The 25,014-nt window shown below is 44.3% G+C and overlaps 1 protein-coding gene across 1 annotated transcript in view; it reads left to right on the top strand.

Moving 5' to 3' along the window:
• cfap43 (cilia and flagella associated protein 43) overlaps window positions 1-25,014 on the top strand; it is a 151,621-nt gene that overhangs the window by 82,529 nt on the left and 44,078 nt on the right. Inside the window, exons 17-23 of the mRNA XM_080205998.1 lie at window positions 6,685-6,835; window positions 10,307-10,483; window positions 12,219-12,296; window positions 16,365-16,490; window positions 19,264-19,368; window positions 19,957-20,073; window positions 21,153-21,356. Coding sequence (XP_080062124.1) covers window positions 6,685-6,835; window positions 10,307-10,483; window positions 12,219-12,296; window positions 16,365-16,490; window positions 19,264-19,368; window positions 19,957-20,073; window positions 21,153-21,356 — 958 coding nt within the window. The remainder of the gene's footprint in view (window positions 1-6,684; window positions 6,836-10,306; window positions 10,484-12,218; window positions 12,297-16,364; window positions 16,491-19,263; window positions 19,369-19,956; window positions 20,074-21,152; window positions 21,357-25,014) is intronic.

Here is a 25,014-nt window from a genome sequence, read left to right on the forward strand (position 1 = left end):
ACCCCCACCAGCTGATCCACACAGGATCTGAGTGCCTGTCCGGATACCCCATCCGGGCCACTCACTTCCCATGGGTTGACCTTTGAGAAGCTGTCCTGACACCTGCAATGGTGATCTCAGATCTCAGATACAGGTTCTTTCAGGATGGAGGGTGTGGTCTCGCTGACCTCTTGCTCAAAACGGGTATAGAGTGCATTGAGCTGATCAGGGAGGGGTGCATTGGAGCTGGCGATTTTACATTCCTTCATCTTGTAGCCTGTTTTGTCTTGCAAGCTTTGCCATAGTCGGCGGGGGTCGGCGTGTCTAGCCTGGGATTCTAGCTTGGTCCGGTATTGTCTTTTGGCATCTTTCTTGGATCCCCACATGTCATTTCTGAATTCTTGTGTAGTTTAGGGTTGCCTAACTTGAACACTTCAGACCGTGACTTCAGCAAGCATTGGATATCCCTGTTCATCCGTGGTTTCCGGTTGGAATCACACGGATTTGTTTCTTTGGCACACAGTCTTCTACACACATACCAATGAGGTCAGTTACTGTAGTGACGTACTTGTTCAGACTGGTCGCAGAGTTTTTAAATACTGACTGGTCCTCTGACTCCAAGCAGCCCCGTAGGAGATCATCCAATTCCTCAGACCAACATTGCACAACTTTCTTTCTCGGATTCTCCTCCTTCAGTTTTTGTTTGTAGCCAGGACGAGGAGCACAACCTTGTGATCTGATTGGCCAAAGTGTGGGTGGATGATAGAGTGGTAGCGTGTTTGAGATTTGTGTAGCAGTGGTCTCGGCTGTTTGGGCTTTTGGTTGAACAGGAGACGTGTTGGTAGTGTCTTGGTCGATGCTCTTGAGCTTGTTGTTTGCAATATTGTTGTCTGATGGATTCGCACTTAATTTATCACTGCCAGCCTCACCATCAGCCCATTCTCAGGGGCAGAGAAACGCTCGCTCCTCAGGGTCCATGAGGACACTCAGTTTAGAGATGCCAGTTTAAGCATTTCTGCATCAGCTGGTATCTCTCTCTCTGGTTATGTGCCAGTTTGTTCATCATAGAGACAGCTGGAGACAGTGTAAGCAGGATACCTGCTAGGCTGGATGGTTAGGATGTCTGATATGTGTGGATGGTGAATGGGACGATGGACAGGATGAGGATGTGTCCTGCAGGTGAGGTGAAGGTATGTGTGGGATTGTGAGTGGAGGTGTCCCCTGTGCTGGCCGTGATTGTGATCCCTGGAGGTGTGTAATCAGTGTGTAAATGTTGAGAGTGATGAGATGAGTGACTTACCCTGGCAGACAGAGGTCGTTCATCCTCTTCTGGCACTGGATACCCATCCTATTCTGAAGGGTGTTGACCGTCACAGCAGCTGCCATTGCCTCCCAGGTTGGGTTAGTGATCTTCCTGCTGGGCTTTCCTCCAGAGCTCAGCTAGATGAAATCACAGGGGGCCTCAAGGACATTCAGCAATCTTTCCAGGGAAGCATTGGTGACCTTTGGGGCAGATTTCCTGGTAGCTGTGACCTGTGGACTACCACCGCTATGAACTGGGGCACCTTTAAATGTGGCACCAGGATTATTAAAGTGCTGAGGTGATGGCAGGGTGGGCGAATCAGTGACTGCCCCCCAGCAATGCTATGTGGAATCTATGCAGTAAGTGCTGCCCTATAAGGTGTGAAAAGTTAGCTGGCTCAATGCCACTTTTAAAATAATATAAAAAAGGATAGCAAGAGTTTTTATAAATATATAAAAAGGAAGAGGCTGGCTAGGGTGAACGTTGGACCCTTAGAGGATGAGAAGGGGGACTTAGTGGTAGGGGATGGGGATATGGCTGAGGTATTGAATAACTTTTTTGTTTCTGTCTTCACGGAGGAGGACGTGAATAATTTGCCGGGTGTTAGAGATGGAAAGGTGGTAGGACTGGAGGGTCTTAATGACATTACTGTTACTAGAGAGGTGGTGCTCGACAGACTGGAGGGACTGATTGTGGACAAGTCCCCAGGACCGGATGGAATGCATCCGAGGGTTCTGAAAGAAATGGCGGAGGTTATAGTGGATGCCTTGGTGGTTATTTTCCAAACGTCGCTGGATTCCGGGGAAGTGCCGGAAGATTGGAAAACGGCTAATGTTACGCCGTTGTTTAAGAAGGGTGGCAGGCAAAAGGCAGGGAATTATAGGCCGGTTAGTTTAACGTCTGTTGTAGGTAAAATGTTAGAATCCGTCATCAAGGAGGAAATAGCGAGGCATCTTGAGGGGAATTGCTTGATAGAGCAGACGCAGCACGGTTTCGTTAAGGGGAAGTCGTGTCTGACAAATTTACTGGAGTTCTATGAGGATGTGTCTAGGGCGGTGGATAGAGGAGAGCCGGTGGATGTGGTCTTGCTTGATTTTCAGAAGGCGTTTGACAAGGTACCTCACAAGAGGTTATTGCAGAAGGTCAGGGGACATGGAGTTGGGGGTAGGGTGTTAGCGTGGGTAGAGGATTGGTTGTCAAATAGGAGGCAGAGAGTGGGGGTCAATGGGTGCTATTCGGATTGGCGGTTGGTGACTAGTGGAGTGCCCCAGGGGTCGGTGCTGGGGCCTCAGCTATTTACCATTTATATAGATGATCTGGAGGAGGGAACCGAGTGTAGGGTGTCGAAATTTGCTGATGACGCCAAGATTGGTGGAACGGCAAATTGTGTGGAGGGTGTGGAGAGTCTGCAGAAGGATCTAGATAGGCTGGGCGAATGGGCCAGGAACTGGCAAATGGAATTTAATGTTGGCAAGTGTGAGGTGGTCCACTTTGGTAGGAATAATGGTAGGAAGGACTATTACTTACGTGGCGAAAAACTGCATCAGGCGACGGTGCAGAGGGACCTCGGGGTCCTTGTGCATGAGTTGCAAAAACCCAGCCTGCAGGTGCAGCAGGTGGTCAGGAAGGCGAATGGGATGCTGGCCTTCATAGCCAGGGGGATTGAATATAAAAGTAGGGAGGTCTTGCTGCAGCTGTATAGGGCAATGGTGAAGCCGCAGCTGGAGTACTGTGTGCAGTTTTGGTCACCGTACTTACACAAGGATATTTTGGCCTTGGAGGGAGTGCAGAGGAGGTTTACTAGGCTGATGCCGGAGTTGAGGGGGTTGAGCTATGAGGAGAGGCTGAATAAACTAGGCTTGTACTCGTTAGAGTTTAGAAGAATGAAGGGAGATCTCATTGAGACGTATAAGATGATGAATGGGATGGATAGGATAGAGGTGGAGAGACTCTTCCCGCTCAGAAAGGACAGTAGGACTAGGGGGCACAGCCTCAAGATAAAGGGGGGAGCGGTTTAGAACAGAGTTGAGGAGGAACTTCTTCACTCAAAGGGTGGTGCATCTCTGGAATTCTCTGCCCGTTGAAGTGGTGGAGGCTGCCTCGCTAAATATTTTTAAGATGCAGGTTGATGGGTTTTTGATAAGAGAGGGGATTAAGGGTTATGGGGAGAGGGCGGGAATGTGGAACTGAGCAGCGACAGATCAGCCATGATCTTATTGAATGGCGGGGCAGGCTCGAAGGGCTAGATGGCCTACTCCTGCTCCTATTTCTTATGTTCTTATGTTCTTATACTTTTCCCACCCAACATCATAAGAACATAAGAACATAAGAAATAGGAGCAGGAGTAGGCCATCTAGCCCTTCGAGCCTGCCCCGCCATTCAATAAGATCATGGCTGATCTGTCGTGGCTCAGTTCCACCTTCCCGCCCTCTCCCCATAACCCTTAATCCCCTCTCTTATCAAGAACCCATCAACCTGCTTCTTAAAAATATTTAGCGAGGCAGCCTCCACCACTTCAACGGGCAGAGAATTCCAGAAATTCACCACCCTTTGAGTGAAGAAGTTCCTCCTCAACTCCGATCTAAACCACCTCCCCTTTATCTTGAGGCTGTGCCCCCTCGTCCTACTGTCTTTTTTGAGCGGGAAGAGTCTCTCCACCTCTATCCTATCCATCCCATTCATCATCTTATGCATCTCAATGAGATCTCCCCTCATTCTTCTAAACTCTTTATCGAAGAACATCCCAGCCCATGTTCTACCAAATTATTGGAGTTCTTTGAGGAAGTAATCTGTGCTGTGAATAAAGGGGAACCAGTGGATGTGCTTTACTCAGATTTCTAAAAGACATTCAATAAGGTGTCACATCAGGGTTATTGCAGCAAATAAAATCTCATTTTGTAGGGTAACAAATTGGCGTGGATAGAATCATGGATGGCTAACAGAGAGTAAGCATAAATGGATCTTTTTCTTTTGGTAAGATGTTACGAGTGATGTGCTAGAGGGATCAGTGCTGGAACCTCAACTGTTTACAATAAAGTAAAAGACTTGGATGAAGGGACTGAAGGTACGGTTGCCAACTTTGCTGATGACACAAAGACGAGTCAGAAATTAACTTGTGAAGCAGACATAAGGAGGCAACAAAAAGATACAGATAGGTTCAGTGAGTGAGCTAATATCTGGCAAATAGAGTCTAAAGTAAATGTCAAATTGTCCATTTTGGCAGAAAGAATAGGAAAGCTAATCATCTAAGTGGTGACAACTTGCTAGGGATGCAGAGGGATCTGGGTGTCCCAGTGCATGAATCACAAAAGGCAAGTGTACCGGGTGCAGCAAATAACTGGGAAAACTAGTGGAATGTTATCACTTATTATGCGGGAAATTGAACACAAAAGTAGTGAGGTTATGCTGCAGTTGTACAGGACATTGGTGAGAGGACACCTGGAGTATTGTGTACAGAATTGATTTTCTTATTTAAGAAGCATATAAACGTGTTAGAAGCGAATCAGAGAGGATTTGCCAGATTAATACCAGGAATGAGAGGGTTGTCTTATGAGGAAAGGTTAGAGAGGTTAGGCTTGTATCGCTGGAGTTTGGAAGAGTAAGAGGCGACTTGATTAAAATGTTTAAACCCTGAGGGGTATTGACAGGATGGACACAGGGAGGATGTTGCCTCTTGTGGGAGAATCTCGAATAAAGGGTCACCATTTAAAAAGGAAATGAGGTGAATATTTTTTTCTCAGAGGGTGCTGAGTCTTTGAAGCAAAGGCAGCAGAGTTTTGGGATGTTTTAAGGCAGAGATGGATACGGGTTCTTGATAAGCATGGTCAGTCCCTGATCAGGGATAGGCAGGAACCAGATTTGAGCTTACTGTCAGATTAACCATGATCTTATTAAATAGCAGAGCAGGTTCGAGGGGCTGGATAACCTATTGTTGATGTATGTCCACACAAAGAGCTGAAGGAGCAATGCTGAGAATGGGGTTGCAGCACAGTTAGGGGAACCTATCATGGGTGCTGCAGGCAGAATAGAGCAGCTGGGCATCCTGTCACCCCCCACCCCACCCCTCCCACTCCCCCATCCCAACATACCTCCCACAACCACCCCCCATCCCAGTCTCACCAGCATCCCCTCTCCCATGTCCTCCTGCCCAATCCCTTTGGAACGCCCTTATTTTATTCCTTCAGGCTTGGTTACTGTGCCGGTGATCCCACAGTCCTCATGATTGTCTGCGTTGCACCCACTGCACATACCATGGGGATCCAGCTTGCAAGACAAGGACCCGATATCCGTATCATTAAAACAGGCAAGGAAGCTGTTGATGTGACGAGCACTGATTGCCCCAGTCATGTTATCGTGATAAGGCCGGCAGGTTGGGAACGGCCTTTGGTCTCCCAGTTTGGACACTAACAGGTAACCTAATCACAGTTAGCAATAGCCCACACTCAATGGTTATCCTGACACTCCTGCTTTTAGACTGCAGTTTTCATTCCTTTCTGAACTGGTGTATATACAGTGTGTTCTCCAGTATTCTCCATGGTGCGGTGTGAAGAACCCGAGCTCTGGTAATAGAACGTAGAAGATAGAAAAACTACAGCACAAACAGGCTCTTTGGCTCACAAGTTGCGCAGAACATGTACTCATGTTCCATGTACTCATCCAAAAGTCTCTGAAAGGACCCTATCGAATCCACGTAGGGTCTCACTAATCAGTGCAGTAAATAAAATAAACCTCGGAGTGGAGAGAACAAGCCCCTTTATGCCTCAATTTCCCTGATCCTTTGAATTAGAAATCTGCATCATACTGTACTTACCCTCCATTTCCCCAGGAAATGTGGGGCCATTCCCCTCTGGGAATTGTGGAGTTCCTCACTTTCAGAAGTCTTTTTTATAAGTTATGTTTTAGAACTTACAGCAAGGAATCAGGACATTCAACCCACACAAACCTCAAACTCCTCTTTATCTCATCTATCAACATATCCCTCTGTTCCTCCTCCTCTCCTGTGTTTGCCTGACCTCTCCTTAATTTTTTATGTGACATGTGTAACACATTCCCAGCACTCCCTGGGTAAACAGGTTTCTCCTGAATTCCTACACGAGAGAGTTTTAGCCTGTTATTCTTGCTAGATCACTATAATCTCTCAGATCTGACATGATGTAGAGATGCCGGTGTTGGACTGGGATGGGCACAGTAAGAAGTCCACAACGCCAGGTTAAAGTACTTCAAGTTTATTTGGTAGCACAAGCTTTTGGAGCGCTGCCCCTTCATCAGGTAAATAAAGAAAGAGCGAGACTCCGAAAGCTCGTGCTACCAAATGAACCTGTTGGACTTTAACCTGGTGTAGTCAGTTCTGACAGTCCTTTCCCCCGCTTCTGCTGAAATAATGATAAGTTCTATTTGTTTAGAGTGGATACAGGAAGTGTGGAACAGACCAAGGCAGTGCTGGACTACAACCGTTCAATGATCTCAATGCTTGATCAAAGCTGCAATGCAGAGGACAAAATCCTGAGCGTGTTGGATATACAAAAGTCTGCTTACAGCTCAAAGGATAAGTTGGTGAGGAATGGTCTGGAGCTTTATTGTAAATGTGACTGCTACCGAACCATTGATTTGCAGAGACACTGAAATCTGCATATTCGGGTCTGACAGAACCAATTTACAACAAAAACAATCATGTGCATTTTTACAGCATCTTTAACGTAGTGAAAAGTCCCAAGGTGCTTCATCAGAGTATAAATCAGACCAAATTAACCATTGAGCCACATGAGGAAATATTCAGACAGGTGATCACCAACAGGTGTAGCAGCTAAAGTCAGCAATTTATGTGTGACCAGTACTGGTGGAGCTAGGGTTCTTAGAGGATAGTAGGTTAGGGACGTTATAGAGACAGGGTGAAACAAGACCACTGAGGTATTTGGAGAAGAATAGTCTTGTCAAACAGCGTAAGGTGTGTTACAGCTTTTTTCAAAGCCCACAGGAATCAAAAATCCAAATTAAAAGCAGAAAATGGCCAGCAGCTCTGATGGTAAAAACTGCCAAAAGTTTAGTTGGGGACAGCAATTTCTAATGAAGGATCTGCACCTAAATCATGACCCTGGGGTAATACTGGTCCTCCCCACTCTGTGAACTGACAGACTTTACGCTCCACATTCGATTTCCGTTCATTAAGTTGGATTTGTTATGATTGGGTGAGAATGGGTGAATTGGCTCCCCGATATTAACAGCAAACGTTTCAAAATCTTTTTTCACAAGGATGTGCCTTTTCCAAAACCAAATACGTTTTTACTATTTAAATACTGAGCCATAAGGAACCAATCAAAAACGGTAAAAATGTTTTGTTTTGAGCCAAGGAAAGAGCAAATTTATTTATCACCAAGTCAGAGAAAAATAATGCAGCCTGGGACTTCTCATACACGGGTATTAGAAATAAAGAAAGTAGTGTCCAGTAAAAAAATAAGGATCAGTCTCCTTTGATTGTCCTTGAGACGTAGGTTTGTAAACTTTGCAGCCAGTTTGAATTGGCTAATTTCAAGGATGTGGTCAGATATAGATGATGTTGCAATTAGAATGAGATATTGGTTCACTGATAGATTTCTATTGAAACTGCCTTCCAAATTGGTTAAAACAAATTCTTTTCTCTGCTGAAAGCTTGTTTGCAATCTATCTGCAGTGGCTGCAGCTTGGCATGAAAATACTTCACCCATTGTGTATTGGTGAGGGATTTTGGGTTAGTCTATCTGTAGTAGTTAGTGTTTTAATATTCAGCACTTTGAAAGTTAAAGCGCTTTCAAAGCAAAGGGACAATGATGGAGTGTAAAATGGGTTCCTGAGTCACAATAAGTCTCTTTCCTGCTACTGGTCTTGCCCTCCTGACAGTCCTCCTGACTGTCTGCTTCCCAAATGCTGGTTGACCTGCTGTCTATCCGACAGTTTCTGATTCTGGTTTATTTCACTCCATTGAAACCACTTTTGCTGCAACTCTACTCAGTCTGACCCAGAAGAGCCCTCCACACTGTCAGATATCTGTCCTCAGCTGGATGTTAGTGATCCCATGGCATTCTCTAGAGAGAGGAAAATGATACATTGTCCAACAATTTGACAATTAACGTGACCAAATAAAGAATAGATTAACGATTAATCTCTCCTCTGACCAAAGAGGTGGATGGGGGTAAGGTAGTTGACGTGGTATATGTGGACTTTAGTAAGGCGTTTGATAAGGTTCACCATGGAAGGCTTCTGCAGAAAATGCAGATGTATGGGATTGAGGGTGATTTAGGAAATTGGATCAGGAATTGGCTAGCGGATAGGAGACAGAGGGTGGTGGTTGATGGTAAGTATTCGTCATGGAGTTCAGTTACTAGCGGTGTGCCTCAGGGATCTGTTTTGGGGCCACTGCTGTTTGTAACTTTTATTAATGATCTGGATGAGGGTATAGTTGGGTGGATTAGTAAATTTGCTGATGACATCAAAGTCGGAGGTGTGGTAGATAGTGAGGAAGGGTGTCATAGTTTACAGAGAGACTTGGACAAGCTGCAGAGCTGGGCCGAGAGGTGGAGGATGGAGTTTAATGCGGAAAAGTGTGAGGTAATTCACTTTGGCAGGAATAACAGATGTGCAGAGTATAGGGCTAACGGTAGGACTCTGAATAGTGTTGATGAACAGAGGGATCTAGGTGTATGTGTACATAGATCCCTGAAAGTTGGGAATCAAGTAGATAAGGTTGTTAGGAAAGCATACGGTGTCTTGGCGTTTATTGGTAGGGGGATTGAATTTAGGAGCCGCAGCGTCATGTTGCAACTGTACAAAACTCTGGTGTGGCCGCACTTGGAGTATTGTATGCAGTCCTGGTCCCCACATTATAGGAAGGATGTGGAGGCTTTGGAGAGGGTGCAGAGGAGGTTTACCAGGATGTTGCCTGGTATGGAGGGGAGGTCCTATGAGGAGAGACTGAGGGATTTGGGGTTGTTTTCGCTAGAAAGAAGGCGGCTAAGAGGGGATCTTATTGAAACATATAAGATGATTAGAGGTTTAGATAGGGTGGATAGTGATAGCCTTTTTCCTCGGATGGAGAAAGCTAGCACGAGGGGGCATGGCTTTAAATTAAGGGGTGGTAGTTATAGGACGGATGTCAGGGGTAGGTTCTTTACCCAGAGGGTGGTGAGGGATTGGAATGCCCTGCCTGCTGCGGTTGTAAATGCGCCTAGTTTGGGGGCGTTTAAGAGATCCGTGGATAGGTTTATGGATGGAAAGGGATTGGTTTAGGTTAGAAGGTCATTGCTTTTTAATTGCTCGGCGCAACATCGTGGGCCGAAGGGCCTGTTCTACGCTGTAATGTTCTATGTTCTACGTTCTCCCTTTGTCCTCCTGTCCTTCCAGTCTCCCTCCTTCCCGGATAAATTGTTTGTCATATATAACAACAGTTTCAATGAAAATCAGCAAATCAGTGGCTAAAAAGCTCTTTGAATGCCCTTCCAGAAGGATAAGGGAACAGCCTACACTATATAACAGCCTTAGGTCAACATGGAAGTTTTTTAAATTTATTTTTTCTTGGGATGAGGACATCATTGGCAACGCCAGCGCTTCTTAACCTTCCTGCATGGGTTTTTGGATAAAAATTAATTATAGTTTCCTGGTTCTCCTTACAGAGACCAGCTTTCCATTGGTGTTGTATCGATTGAATTTAACTCCCAGTAGCTGCTGTTTGGGGATTTGAATCCTTGTTTCCTATGGATCCATCAAGACCTTTGGACCACGAATCTGGTATCCTCACCATTGGACCAAATTTACAGCCATTGACGTTGTTTAAGATGTTGTTTGTGCTGTAAGATAGGAAATATGGCAGCTGTTTGCACAAAGCAAGCTTCCACAATAGCAACAGGATAACTGACTGGCTAATCTATTTCTTTCTCCCTCTGATGTTGGTTTTGAACATGAGAAGCAGTATTGATGTAAATGCATGTTTGATCTGAGTCTGATTTTTTTACTGGGAACAGCTTCTTAACCTTTTCCCTCTGATTGGATCTTTAGGACTATATGTCAGATGTTTCCTTGTCCACGTTCTCTGGAACGTTCTCTGGAACATTCTCTGCTATCTCCCCCAGCATCCATAGCACCCAAAGCTTTGGCAGCTCCATCTACAGCTTGCAAAAGATCAATGACAGCAGATCCCCAAAATCAACCTGGCTGGAAACAAAGATGGCAGAAGTAAGTCTTTGACTTTGGGATTAAGCTCAGCTCATGTCAGGTGGATGAGGAGGTACAATAGGACTTCTTCATCGACATTTAGGGAAGGTGTGGAACATTCTGTAGAAGGGAAATATGACAGCTATCTGCACCAGCTAGTGTGTGTGACTGGATGTACAGCAGGCTGAGTCGAGTGGCACTGTAACCGGAGGAGTGTGTCTGTGTACAGATAATGCAGGAGGGCAGGGCTAACCACTGCTAGATGACACTTTTTGGATATATGCCAACTCTTTGCTTCCTTTCTGCTAACCAGCTTTCTATCCATCTCAAGACATTACCTACAATCCCGAATGCTTCAACTTAACATAGTAGCCTGCAATGTGAGGCCTTGTCGAAAGTCTTTTGAAAGACTAAATAAACCACATCCACTGTTTCTCCTTGGTCAATTCTATTAGTTATATCCTCAAAGAATTCCAGTAGATTTGTCAAACATCATTTCCTCTGTATCGATCCATGCTGACTTTGTCTGATTATACCACTGCTCACTCCAGCTGTCTGGAGAGCACTGATATTATCTGTATACTACCACAGCTGTGAGGGGGAATGACAGGGGAATATTACTGTTATGATATGGCGGCTGATAATTGCCAGGCTGATCAAATGCCAAAGGGAAACTGGAGCAACTATCATAACCATTTCCCATTTGTATTTTATTCTGAGAAGGTACATGTACTAAAATCAGGAGTCAAAAATTCCAATACCACTTGTGGAAAATTTTAAATACTAAGTTAAAACAGTTATCAACAAATAAAACTTGTACACCTTTACATGTACACCTTTACATGTACACCTTTATGAATTAGTCTTACAAACATTTCCCCAAAAGATTTCTACAGTTATACTCAAATAAACAGCCCTTTTTAGGCAGCTATAAACAAATTCCAGATAGATTACCACAAGGTATCACTGTTGCTCTATGGGGGTGGATTTCACAGGGTTTTTCATGTGCCTGTCAGTTGACAATGGAAATCCAAGGTTTTAAGTGAAACCCTGTTTACTGAACAGACAGACACATCTCTTGGCTTTCTCGAGATGGCTGACTTTGCCCCTTTCACAGTTCTTGCTTGGGACAGCACCCTCTCGGTATCTCACCCGGCCACTCCTCCAAACACAGCTTCCAAGTCTTCCAAAAATATTTCTTCTCTCATTCATCTTTAAACCCATTATTCTTATCCTTCTTTGAAAGTTACCTTTCCCAGGATATAAAAAACCGTTCATGTTTTCCTAATGGCCACTGCTTTGGGGCAAAATAAACTTAATAACTTTGCTTTATTCATTTATGATCTTTGCCAATTGTAAATTTTCTTTTATATTTCAGTTTAAAATCAACAGCTAAAATCCAAATTCTCAATTATCTCCTAATGCAAATTTCTACTCGTTGCATTTACTTGCAACCCATCTTTAGCTTGGTCATCTCCATTTAAAGTGCCTGCCTTTACGTCCAACCTTTTTGGTGATTTAAATCTTGCAACCTAACTATTTTCAGCTTAATTAAATTAGTCACGTATGGACATAACCCCTACAAGCCTGCTTCACAGTGTATCACGGTAATATAGAAAAAATAACATTTCTACACATTACACGAGCATTGTGTGTTGAGCACTGTGAAACTCTGTATAAGGTATCAGTGGAAGATTCTTGGAGGCTGGTTAGGAAGGGGTGAGATGTGATTATTAAACCTCCTGTGTTTCTCCAGGCAATTGACAAGGATAATCGTAAACATTCGGAAGCTAAAGCTAAACTCAAACAAGGAATCAAAAAGCTTCGTGCAACGGTGAGCAACTTGCAGATAAACTGAAAACTCCAACACAACTGTGAGTGTTTCGGTCTTTACATTTCATGTCCACAAAGAACTGTCACAAGCTACTTCGGAGTCTAACATTCGATGTTTCTCAAGGTAATCCGGAACAGAAGCGATGGCACCCTCTTCACTCAGAGTGTTGAGTTTTTGGAATTTTCTATACAGGGAGCTATGGACGTTCAGTCACAAAGTATAATTAAAACTGGGACAGACTTTTGAACACTAAGGGAATACAGGGGTAGGATGACTGAGTCAAGTTGACAGGTTTAAAGGACACATAGCCTACTCTTTTCTTATTTATAAAAGACAAAATGCCTCAAGATAATCAAATTGTTTTGAGTATTTCTCAGAATTAGCAAAGTTCAGTTTTCACATTGCTATTTGGATGAACCATTCCGATATCTGGGGTTCAATTAGAGCAGCCTTTATCTTCATTTACAGTATGTGGGTATCACCGGCTGGGCCAATATTATTGATAATTATCCATAATTTCCCCTGCCTTCTTGAACTGCTGCAGTCCCTGTGGTGTAGGTACATCCACAGTGCTGTTAGGTGGAGGTTTCCTGGATTTTGACCCAATGACAGTGAAGGAATGGTGATATATTTGCAGGTCAGGATGGTGAGTGGGTAATTTGGATTTATTGGGTATTTCCCTGGTTTCGATTTTACAGTTTTTAGTTGCCATTGCAAAGTCTTTGCCTTCAATTCCTCACTAGCCAATAGCTGCCTTGTTTTGATCATGGCATACACCAGGATACAGCCCTGGGATCCCAGCCTGTATCCAACATTAACTTAAATCTCTTCACAGGCACTTAATTAGGATAACAAACCAAAGGACAGAAATCAATTCAAATTCATCATTTAAACAAAACATTTACTTTAGGTACCAAACCCAAACTTACAACCACTGCGACACTTTAACTCTTTCACTTTAACTCTAAAGATAGAACATAGAACATACGGCACAGTACAGGCCCTTCGGCCCTCGATGTTGTGCCAAAGTTTGTCCGAACCCAAGATCAAGCTATCCCACTCCCTATCATTCTGGTGTGCTCCATGTGCCTATCCAATAACCGCTTGAAAGTTCCTAAAGTGTCCGACTCCACTATCACAGCAGGCAGTGCATTCCACACCCCAACCACTCTCTGAGTGAAGAATCTACCTCAGACATCCCTCCTGTATCTCCCACCATGAACCTTATAGTTATACCCCCTAGTAACAGCTACATCCACCCGAGGAAATAGTCTCTGCATGTCCACTCTATCAATCCCCCTCATCATCTTATAAACCTCTATTAAGTCGCCTCTCATCCTCCTCCGCTCTAAAGAGAAAAGCCCCAGATCCTCAACCTTTCCTCATAAGACCTACCCTCCAAACCAGGCAGCATCCTGGTAAATCTCTGCATTCTCTCCAATGCTTCCACATCCTCCTTATAGTGAGGTGACCAGAACTGAACACAATATTCCAAATGTGGTCTCACCAAGATCCTGTATAGTTGCAGCATAACCCCACGGCTCTTAAACTCAAACCCCCTGTTAATAAACGCTAACACACTATAAGCCTTCTTCACGGCTCTACCCACTTATGTGGCAACCTTCAGAGATCTGTGGATATGAACCCCAAGATCTCTCTGTTCCTCCACATTACTCAGAATCCTGCTGTTCACCCTGTAATCCGCATTCAAGTTTGTCCTACCAAAATGAATCACCTCGCACTTATCAGGGTTAAACTCCATCTGCCACTTTTCAGCCCAGCTCTGAACCCTATCAATGTCTCTTTGCAGCCTACAAGAGCCCTCCACCTCATCCACTACTCCACCAATCTTGGTGTCATCAGCAAATTTACTAACCCACCCTTCAGCCCCCTCTTCCAAATCATTGATAAAAATCACAAATAGCAGAGGACCCAGCACTGACCCCTGTGATACACCGCTGGTAACTGGCCTCCAGTCTGAAAATTTTCCCCCCACCACCACCCTCTGTCTTCTATGAGACAGCCAGTTACTTATCCAATCAGCCAAATTTCGCTAAATATTTTTAAGACGCGGGTTGATGGGTTTTTGATAAGCGAGGGGATTAAGGGTTATGGGGAGAGGGCGGGAAGGTGGAACTGAGCAGCGACAGATCAGCCATGATCTTATTGAATGGCGGGGCAGGCTCGAAGGGCTAGATGGCCTACTCCTGCTCCTATTTCTTATGTTCTTATGCTCTTACTTTCTTCATGAGCCTACCATGGGGAACCTTATCAAACACCTTACTAAAATCCATGTATACAACATCAACCTTTGTCCAAGCACTTAGTTACCTCCTCAAAGAATTCAATCAAATTTGTGAGGTAGGACTTACCCCTCACGAATCTGTGCTGACTGTCCCGGATTAAACTGCATCTTTCCAAATGGTCATAAATCCTATCCCTGAGGATCCTGTCCATTAACTTACTGACCACCGAAGTAAGACTAACTGGCCTATAATTACCAGGGTTATTCCTATTTCCCTTCCTGAAGAGAGGAACAACATTTGCCACTCTCCAGTCCTCTGGCACAATCCCCGTGGACAGTAAGAACACAAAGATCAAAGCTAAAGGCTCTGCAATCTCATCTCTTGCCTCCCAAAGTATCCTAGGATGTATCCCATCTGGTCCAGAAAACTTATCGACCCTCAGGTTTTTCAAAATTGCTAATACATCTTCCCTCAGAAGATCTACTTCCTCCTATCAGCCTGTATCACACTCTCATCCTCAAAAACACAGCCCCTCTCCTTGGTGAGCACTGAAGAAAAGTATTCATTCAATGCCTCACCTATCTCTCCTGACTCCATGCACAAGTTCCCACTACTGTCCTTGACTAGTCCTAACCTCACCCTGGTCATTCTTTTATTTCTGATGTAAGAGTAAAAAGCCTTGGGGTTTTCCTTTATCTGACCCACCAAGGACTTCTCATGCTCCCTCCCAGCTCTCCTGAGCCTTTTTTTAAACTCATTCCTAGCTACCTTGTAACCCTCAAGCGACCCAACTTGTTTTCTCATCCTTACATACATTTCCTTTCTCCTCTTAACCAGACATTCAACCTCCTTTGTGAACCATGGTTCCCTCACTCGGCCATTTCCTCCTTGCCTGACAGGGACATACCTATCAAGGGCATGCAGTATTTGTTCCTTGAAAAAGCTCCACTTTTCGTTTGTGCCCATACCTGACAGTTTCTGTTCCAAGCTTCCAATCTTTGGACTGAAACTGAATATTACCCCAGTTTTTGAATGAACTGGCCAGGTGTGTTCCTGATATAGATTCTTCACTGTGGATCTTTGTCTTCTCTGAAGATGTTCCTCCAGGGCACACATGCGATGGTGGGTCTCGAGTTATCACTGGAGAGAAAGGCTAAAACACATTTTTACCCCCAAACTTTTCCAATCTTCCAGAAAGTTCTCTGGCACTCAACCAATGATAACATCAGAAACTGATCAGTGTTTGATCGCAGCCAATGGCGTTACTTGTAAACAACTCCATAATGCTTATCCCAAATTGCCTCAATGAACCATGGACATGGCAGGAAACCTTGGTGTCAAATCTTCATGCCAAAAAGTCTAGAATAACCCAAATAACTATCCTTATTTGGTTAATACAGGAACTGCCAGGTCACAGCTCACAGGACAAGTCATGACTTACAGCAGCCTTCTAATCTGCATTTGTGTTTAATTGTAATTTGACCAAAGTTCCCAGCATGCCTGACTCTCATTGCTCTTCCAGCCAGTATTGCTGTTGTTGTTGTTGCCTTTGGCCACACTGTCTTCAGGTACATGAACAATCTGTCATAACTGTCTGTCAGTAATGCACTTTGAGCAGCCAGGTTGCAGTTGATTCCAGGATGAGCACACAGGCACTCTCCAATCATTAAAATCTGATTAAGATCAGCTAATTAACAGAGCTTTCTCAGACTAGTCCACCAATCACAATCAGGGAGCAAAATGATACAGGATAGCGGGTGGGGTGGTTGAGTGTTTATTAAATAACTTTCAGACTGAACATAACCTGTTTGATTTTCCTTAGATAAAGAGAATGATGTTTGAAAATGAGACTGTTGCTGAGATTGAGCGATTAGATCACCATGAGTTTAACCTTGATCTGAAGGAGCAGAAGAGGTTGCATGCTGAAGGAGAGGAAAAAGTGGCCAAGGTGCGTCTCAGAGACGATGATCTCTGCTCTGATTTTAACACTGAGAATGTTGCTATGGCAGCACTGAATGGATAAGGTGGCATGGTTTGATCAGGATTTGCTTCTCAATTTGAAATCCTTACTTCCAATTGCAGTGTGTGACAGGTGAATAACCTGCCTTCACTCAGAGCGCACTTTAACCTTGGAACCCAGACAGGCTCCCTGGGTAGCAATGCCTCATTGTCCTGGGAAAGTCCACAACAGATGGTGCTCTTTATAAAAACTGACTGTGCCTTCACTTTCTGATTCTGGTATTTTCTAACTCCTGTTTGACATCCTTCTCACCTCTTTTTAATCACTTCATATGAAGGACCTAATGGCCAGAATTTTCCAGTTCACACCAGTGGGATTCTCCAGTCCCGCTGCAGTGAACGAGATTTAGCTGAGCGCCAAATTCTCCATCCTTGCTGCAGTGGAGTGTGAATGGCCAGAGAATTCCAGCCAATTAAATGTGAGCAGGATGCTTGCTGAAGCTGTATATGAGCAGACTGTGGGAATGCCTTCACCCTGGAGAACTTTTTCATCTCCTGAATCTTCATTTAATGTCTAACATGAAGCAGCTTGAAATATTTCTGTATTCTGACTGATTTTCAGGTTACAGAAACATCTGGTGACATTCAGCAATTTTCTAATGCGTCCATTGGATATGAGCATCACATCAAGTAAAAAGTCTGACAACACCAGGTTTTAGTCCAACCTATTTATTTGATAATATACTCACAAGCTTTCGGGGGACACCCTCTTCGTCAGGTGAATGGAGAGTTCTGGCCTCAGACAGAGCATATAAAGCACAGACATTTTCTCTAAACTGTCTGTGCTTTATATGCTCTGTCTGAGGCCAGAACTCTCCATTCACCTGACGAAGAGGGTGTCCCCCGAAAGCTTGTGAGTATATTATCAAATAAATAGGTTGGACTAAAACCTGGTGTTGTCAGACTTTTTACTGTGTTTACGCCAGTCCAACGCCGGCATACCCACATCATCACATCAAGGACAGCATTATATTGTCCGTCGCTCCCTGTCCGTCTCTCCCTGTCCTTGAGGAGTGGTGAACGAGCCATCTTCTCTGCAGTCCACGAGGTGAAGGCATTCCCACAGGACGGTCAAGTAGAGAGTTCAGAATCTTAACCTACTGATGATGAAGGAGCACTGATGTGTTTCCAAGTCAGGATGATAAATGTCTTGGAAAAGATCTGGAGTGGGGATGTGCCTGCTGCCCTTTTTATGTAACTTAGCATCATTTGCTATTTGCCAATAATCCATTTGCTGCTCCAGAAATGCAACTCTGAAGAGTATTGATTACAAAAATCAAGCATTATTAACAATATGGGTTATAACGAGGAAAGTTATGCATCAGGATTACTGCTTCCACCAAGAATTCTTTCATAAGACACCTTGATCTTAAAGTTACTTATTTCTATCTGGTCCAAGCATCAGTATGGCACAGAGCTCTGAAGAATTCTCCCCCACTCCAGGTAACTTATTCCAAACTAATTTGGCTGATTGCTTTCTCTTTACGATCAGATACTGTGAGGCTGTAGATTCCCCCACTAATTACAGGCGAGGCAATCTTCTAGCTTCTGTTCACTCACAAGATTCAAGCTGAGATGAAACCTCATCCATGTTAATCCCTTACTCTGATTACAGTGCAGGTCCACCCAACTATGATTTATTCTGGCCAGCCTCTTTTTAGTGAGCTACATACTGCCCAATGTCCAAAACACAACGAGAAAACTCTCTCAGCAAGGATCCAGATCAGCTGAAACCAGGGGACTTTTCTCATTCCCCCTATCTCCATAGCAACGTAGCCTTGCTTTGGGCAATGCTCAAACTGACCTTTAGATTAATTATACCTCATTTACAATTTTTTCTTTGATAAACCTTTGACCTGGTCTCGGGTCACCGTCTGTGTGGAGTCTGCACATTCTCCCTGTGTCCGCATGGGTTTCCTCCGGGTGCTCCGGTTTCCTCCCACAGCCCAGAAGACATGCTGGTTAGGGTGCATTGGCCGTGCTAAATTCTCACTGGGTGTACCTGAACAGGCACCGGAGTGTGGCAACGAGGGGATTTTCACAGTAACTTCATTGCAGTGTTAATGTAACTACTTGTGACACCAATAAATAAACTTTAAACTTTAAATGGGTTTTACAACGTTTCAGAGCACACTGAATCAGAAACTAATTGAACTCCACTGCTCTGGATTGCCATTATTACAAGCTTTGCAGTCATCGTGTTCTCATTTCTCAGGGTGCTCAGAAACATACCCACAGACAGAACAAGAGAGTGTTCCGATGTTATGCAGTTTGCAGCATCACATGAGGTCAGAGGCATAAAAATTAGACTGACACCAAGTTTGGATGTTCTAAGCTTTACTGACTAGGCCAAAAGTTCAATAAATCTCGTGCTACAATCAGTCTCCCTCATCTTTCAATTGCATTTGTAACCATTTACTGTGTCCACTGAATCTGCTGATAGTACACAAACTCACACCCCATTACTGACTCCTGTCCCTGATTACTGTCAGCAGGTCTATCAGTTAAATAATCAATTATCTCAATTCTTACTCAGTAAGTCCTGTGTTATTTGCAGGATTGCAAGGCTGCTGCCTCCATGCTTTGGAAAGTTCAGCAGAGATGGATAAACACGCCAGGACACACTACACAGCATGTGTTCCTTGCTAAATGGAAAATTCTGGTAACCCATTCACTGAGTGAACTTTAATTCTTGTCAACAGGTTTGTGAGACCATTGAACTGGAAAACCTTGCGAACCAGTATCTTTGTGAAGTGATAAAGAGGGAATGCTGGGACAAGATGGCAGTGAAGGGTCGGACATTGGAGGTAATTCACTAAAACTCAGCAGCTAATTCTCACAAAACTGTTGGATACGCGTTCAAATTCAACCCAAACCGCAGGAAGGAAGGGAGTTAGAGAGAAGGACTTAGCCTGGTGAATTGGGGTAATAGAGAGAAGGGCTTAGCTTGGTGAGTTGGGGTAATAGAGAGAAGGGCTTAGCCTGGTGAGTTGGGGTAATAGAGAGAAGGACTTAGCTTGGTGAGTTGGGGTAATAGAGAGAAGGGCTTAGTTTGGTGAGTTGGGGTAACAGAGAGAAGGGCTTAGTTTGGTGAGTTGGGGTAATAGAGAGAAGGGCTTAGCCTGGTGAGTTGGGGTAATAGAGAGAAGGACTTAGTTTGGTGAGTTGGGGTAATAGAGAGAAGGGCTTAGCCTGGTGAGTTGGGGTAATAGAGAGAAGGACTTAGCTTGGTGAGTTGGGGTAACAGAGAGGAGGGCTTAGCCTGGTGAGTTGGGGTAACAGAGAGAAGAGCTTAGCTTGGTGAGTTGGGGTAATAGAGAGAAGGGCTTAGTTTGGTGAGTGAGAACCAGAGGGAGGCCTTTTGCTGTCTCTGAATTTTCCTGTTTTCTCTTCAGGGTTTTTTTTCAGGATTGGCAGTGAGCAATTACCCAATGAGGGAACGCAGTGATGAGGAATTGGAGCTTCTAAGCAAGGTCGTACAGCAAAGGGCAATTGAACTGATTGACCTGAAGGTACCCCTTTCACCAGTGTAGAGCTCGCTGAAAGTGAGATAGCACAGTGCACTCGGAGAGTTGTAACATGTGTTAACAAATATAAAACAACTTGTGGCATAGACTGGAGATCCTCAATCTCAGAGTCATAACCATTACTGAATGTTCAGAGAAAGCAGCCAGTAATTGAACTGCAATTTAGAGCTTAATTTTCAGAAGAATAAATTCAGGAGGAGAAATACAGAAACACAATCAAAATATGCAGACTAGATTCCCCAAATTATTTTATTATTTTCTCTGTGTCTTACTGGTAAACCCAGCATTCATTGCCATCTCTAATTGCACTCAAGAAGGTGGAGGTGAATGGTTTTAGTTGTAGCTACACCCATGGTGTTGCTAGGAAAGGAGACAGTGCAGGCCAGACAGCGTGTGCCTTAGAGGGAACTGACAATTGGTCTCATTTCCATGTGTCTGCTGCACTTGTCATTCTAGGTTGTAGAGGTTACAGGTTTGGAAGATGCTGTTGAAGGAAGCTTGTGGAGTTGCTGCAGTGCATCTTGTAGTTGGTACACACTGCTGCTACTGGGCATCAGAGGTGAAAGGAATGAATGAATGGGGCGCCAACCAAGCGAGCTGCTTTGTCCTGAATACTGTTTAGCTTCTTGAATGTTGTTGAAGTTGCACTTATCCAGGGAAACTCCATCATACTGCTCCATCATACAGGCCATCATACTGCTGGCCTGTACTTTGTAAATGGTGGACTGTCTTTGGGAAATCGGGATGTGAGTTACTCTGTGCAGAATTCCCAGATAGTGGGGAGACACGGCACAGCACATTAACACGCCGACAAACTGTGATACTGAGTTTACGTTCCGGAGTTGTGTCATGTTATAGAAGCAAGAGAGAGACGAGCCTGTATTTCTTCCAGCCAGTGCCACAAACCGAATGGTACCGTTAATACCCGATTGCCTGCCTTTGGGGGCGGTGGGGAGCTATTAGGAGAGATGAGAAGAATATGGGTTGAGTTGCTAAGCATCAACATACATCAGATTGAGGCATGAGGTGATAAAAATAGGCCTTCATCCTCACTGTATTTACAGGCTCGAAAAGACATTGTTGAAACCCCACCGAAGAAAGATGAGAAGGAGGATGAGGAGGCAGAGGATGAAGACTCGAAGGAGGAAGAGACAACTGCACTGAAAGGCAGCCTTACCTGCCAGTACGGTGTGCTAAACCCATTCTTATATAAACAGTTAGACCTGCACACAAAGGATGAGAAGATTAAACAGATTGTCCTATTACAGGTGAGCAAAACACTTTCCATAAATTTCAAAAATCCAACTAGAAATAGTTTGTCAAACCTTTGAGTGAGACTGAGAGTGAGAGTGCATTAGAGTGAGTATGAGTGTGGGTGTATCGATGGTGTGTGAGAGGGTGTATGAGGGTGTTGGGGGGAGGAGCACATTGGTCCCTTCAGTGAGTAACAATGAGTAGATTTTGGAAAGATGGTTGACTATGAAAAAGAGAAACAACTTGCTGAACAAATAGAAGGCAGTGAATCTTTTTAAGATCAGTCATATAAATGACCATTTGAGTAGAAAAGGGTGAGAGTCTGTGTGTATCTGGCTCATTCCCAATCTCTGTGTGTCTGCTCACTCACCCCGCTCACTGTAACAGTGGGATTGTGTTAATGCGGACTGCGTGAGTGTGAATACTGAGACTGGGAGGGAGCAAGACACACTCCCACACACATTCTCACCCTCTCTCTCACACACTAACTCACTCTCCCCCCCCACCCCCCCCACAGCACCTTCTCTGTCCCCTGGGCCCTGCTGCATCTTCTCTCTCATCCTCCTTCCCCCCCCCCAAGACACCTCACCACCTTTTCTCCCCTGGACCCTTTAGCCCCATTGGTTTACCTGGTACTTTTCTCCAGTGATAAATATCATATTTATTTCCTCCCTCTTTCTGTCCCTTGATTATTTAGAATTTTTGAAATGTTATTAATGTCTTCCACTGTGAAGACTGATACACAGTATTTATTTAACTCCTCTGCCATTTCCTGATTCCCCCATTATTGTTTCCCTAGTCCCTGTCTCTAAGGGGTTTATGTTCACCTTGGCAAGTCTCTTTTTCTATATTTAAAGAAGTTCTTACTGTCCATTTTTATACCAATTGCTAGTTTATCTTCTCCATTTTTATTTTTCTTTGGTTATTTTTTGTTGGTTTGTAAAATTTTCCCAATCTTATAATGTGGCAAAGATTAATGGTATGTTCTAATTTCCAGTTTATTACTGTTCCAAACTTCTTCAGTTGACCATAATTAAGATGTCTCACAACACCAGGTTAAAGTCCAACAGGTTTATTTGGAATCACGAGTTTTCAGAGTGTCATAGATTCCTAGAGTCAAAGAGATTTACAGCGTGGAAACAGGCCCTCCAGCCCAACTTGTCCATTCCACCCTAATTTTTTAATGACTAAGCTAACCCCAGTTGTCTGTGCTTGGGCCATATCCCTCAACAGCCAACTTACTCATGTAACTGTATAAATGCTTTTTAAAAGACAAAATTGTACCCACCTCAACTACTACCTCTGGCAGCTTGTTCCAGAAACTCACCACCCTCTGTGTGAAAATATTGCCCCTCTGGACACTTTTGTATCTCTCCCCCTCACCTTAAATCTATGCCCTCTAGTTTTAGACTCCCCTATCTTTAGGAAAAGATATTGACTATCTCGCTGATCTGTGCCCCTCATTATTTTATAGATCTCTATAAGATCGCCCCTCAGCCTCCTACGCTCCAGAGAAAAATGTTCCAGTCTGTTCAGCCTCTCCTTATAACTCAAACCATCAAGTCCCGGTAGCATCCTAGTAAATCTTTTCTGCACTCTTTCTAGTTTAATAATATCCTTTCTATAATAGGGTGACCAGAACTGTACACAGTATTCCAAGTGTGGCCTTACCAATGTCTTGTACAACTTCAACAAGACGTCCCAACTCCTGTATTCAATGTTCTGACCGATGAAACCAATCATTCTAAATGCCTTCTTCACCACTCTGTCCGCCTGTGACTCCACTTTCAAGGAGCTATGAACCTGTACCCCTAGATCTCTTTGTTCTGTAACTCTCCCCAACGTCCTACCATTAACTGAGTAAGTCCTGTCCTGGTTCAATCTACCAAAATGCATCACCTCACATTTATCTAAATTAAACTGGAGTACTGTGTGCAGTTTTGGTCGCTGCACTTACGCAAGGATATTTTGGCCTTGGAGGGAGTGCAGAGGAGGTTTACTAGGCTGATACCGGAGTTGAGGGGGTTGAGCTATGAGGAGAGGCTGAATAAACTAGGCTTGTACTCGTTAGAGTTTAGAAGAATGAGGGGAGATCTCATTGAGACGTATAAGATGATGAATGGGATGGATAGGATAGAGGTGGAGAGGCTCTTCCCGCTCAGAAAGGACAGTAGGACAAGGGGGCACAGCCTCAAGATAAAGGGGGGAGCGGTTTAGAATGGAGTTGAGGAGGAACTTCTTCACTCAAAGGGTGGTGAATCTCTGGAATTCTCTGCCCATTGAAGTGGTGGAGGCTGCCTCGCTAAATATTTTTAAGACGCAGGTTGATGGGTTTTTGATAAGCGAGGGGATTAAGGGTTATGGGGAGAGGGTGGGAATGTGGAACGGAGCCACGACAGATCAGCCATGATCTTATTGAATGGCAGGGCAGGCTCGAAGGGCTGGATGGCCTACTCCTGCTCCTATTTCTTATGTCCTTATGTTAAACTCCATCTGCCATTCGTCAGCCCACTGGCCCAATTGATCAAGATCCCGTTGCAATCTGAGAAACTTTCTTCACTGTCCACTATGCCTCCAATCTTGGTGTCATCTGCAAACTTACTAACCACGCCCCCTACATTCTCATCTAAATCATTAATATAAATGACAAATAACAGTGAGCTCAGCACTGATCCCTGAGGCACACCGCTGGTCACAGGCCTCCAGTTTGAAAAACAACTCTCTACAACCACCCTCTGGTACCTTGTCAAAGGCCTTGCTAAAGTCCATGTAGACAATATCAACTGCACTGCCATGATCTACCTTCTTGGTTACCCCTTCAAAAAACTCAATTAAATTTGTGAGACATGAATTTCCACTCATAAAGCCATGCTGACTGTCCCTAATGTGTCCTTGTGTCTCTAACTGCCTGTAGATCTTGTCTCTCAAAATACCTTCCAACCAAAGTACCCACCATTGATGTGAGGCTCACTGGCCTGTAGTTCCCAGGCTTTTCCCGCAGCCCTTTTTAAACAGCATTTTCCACTCTCCAATCTTCAGGCACCTCATCCGTGATGATCGGTGATTCAAATATCTTGGCAAGGAGACCAGCAATTTTCTCTCTAGCCTCCCACAGTACCCTGGGATACAATTCACCAGGTTCTGGGGATTTATCTACCTTGATGCGCTTTAGAACATAGAACAGTACAGCACATTACAGGCCCTTCGGCCTTCGATGTTGTGCTGAGCTTTGTCCGAATCCAAGATCAGTCTATCCCACTCCCTATCATTCTGGTGTGCTCCATGTGCCTATCCAATAACCGCTTAAAAGTTCCTAAAGTGTCCGACTCCACTATCACAGCAGGCAGTGTATTCCACAGCCCAACCACTCTCTGAGTGAAGAATCTACCTCGGACATCCCTCCTATATCTCCCACCATGAACCTTAAACTTATGCCTCCTAGTAACAGCTACATCCACCCGAGGAAATAGTCTGTGCACATCCACTCTATTAATCCCTCTCATCATCTTATAAACCTCTATTAAGTCGCCTCTCATCCTCCTCCGCTCTAAAGAGAAAAGCCCCAGCTCCCTCAACCTTTCCTCATAAGACCTACCCTCCAAACCAGGCAGCATCCTGGTAAATCTCCCTCTGCACTCTCTCCAATGCTTCCACATCCTTCTTGAAGGATGA

This window comes from Carcharhinus amblyrhynchos, chromosome 17 (assembly GCF_965287045.1).
Source record: "Carcharhinus amblyrhynchos chromosome 17, sCarAmb.v2.hapA, whole genome shotgun sequence".
Taxonomy (NCBI): Eukaryota; Metazoa; Chordata; class Chondrichthyes; order Carcharhiniformes; family Carcharhinidae; genus Carcharhinus; species Carcharhinus amblyrhynchos.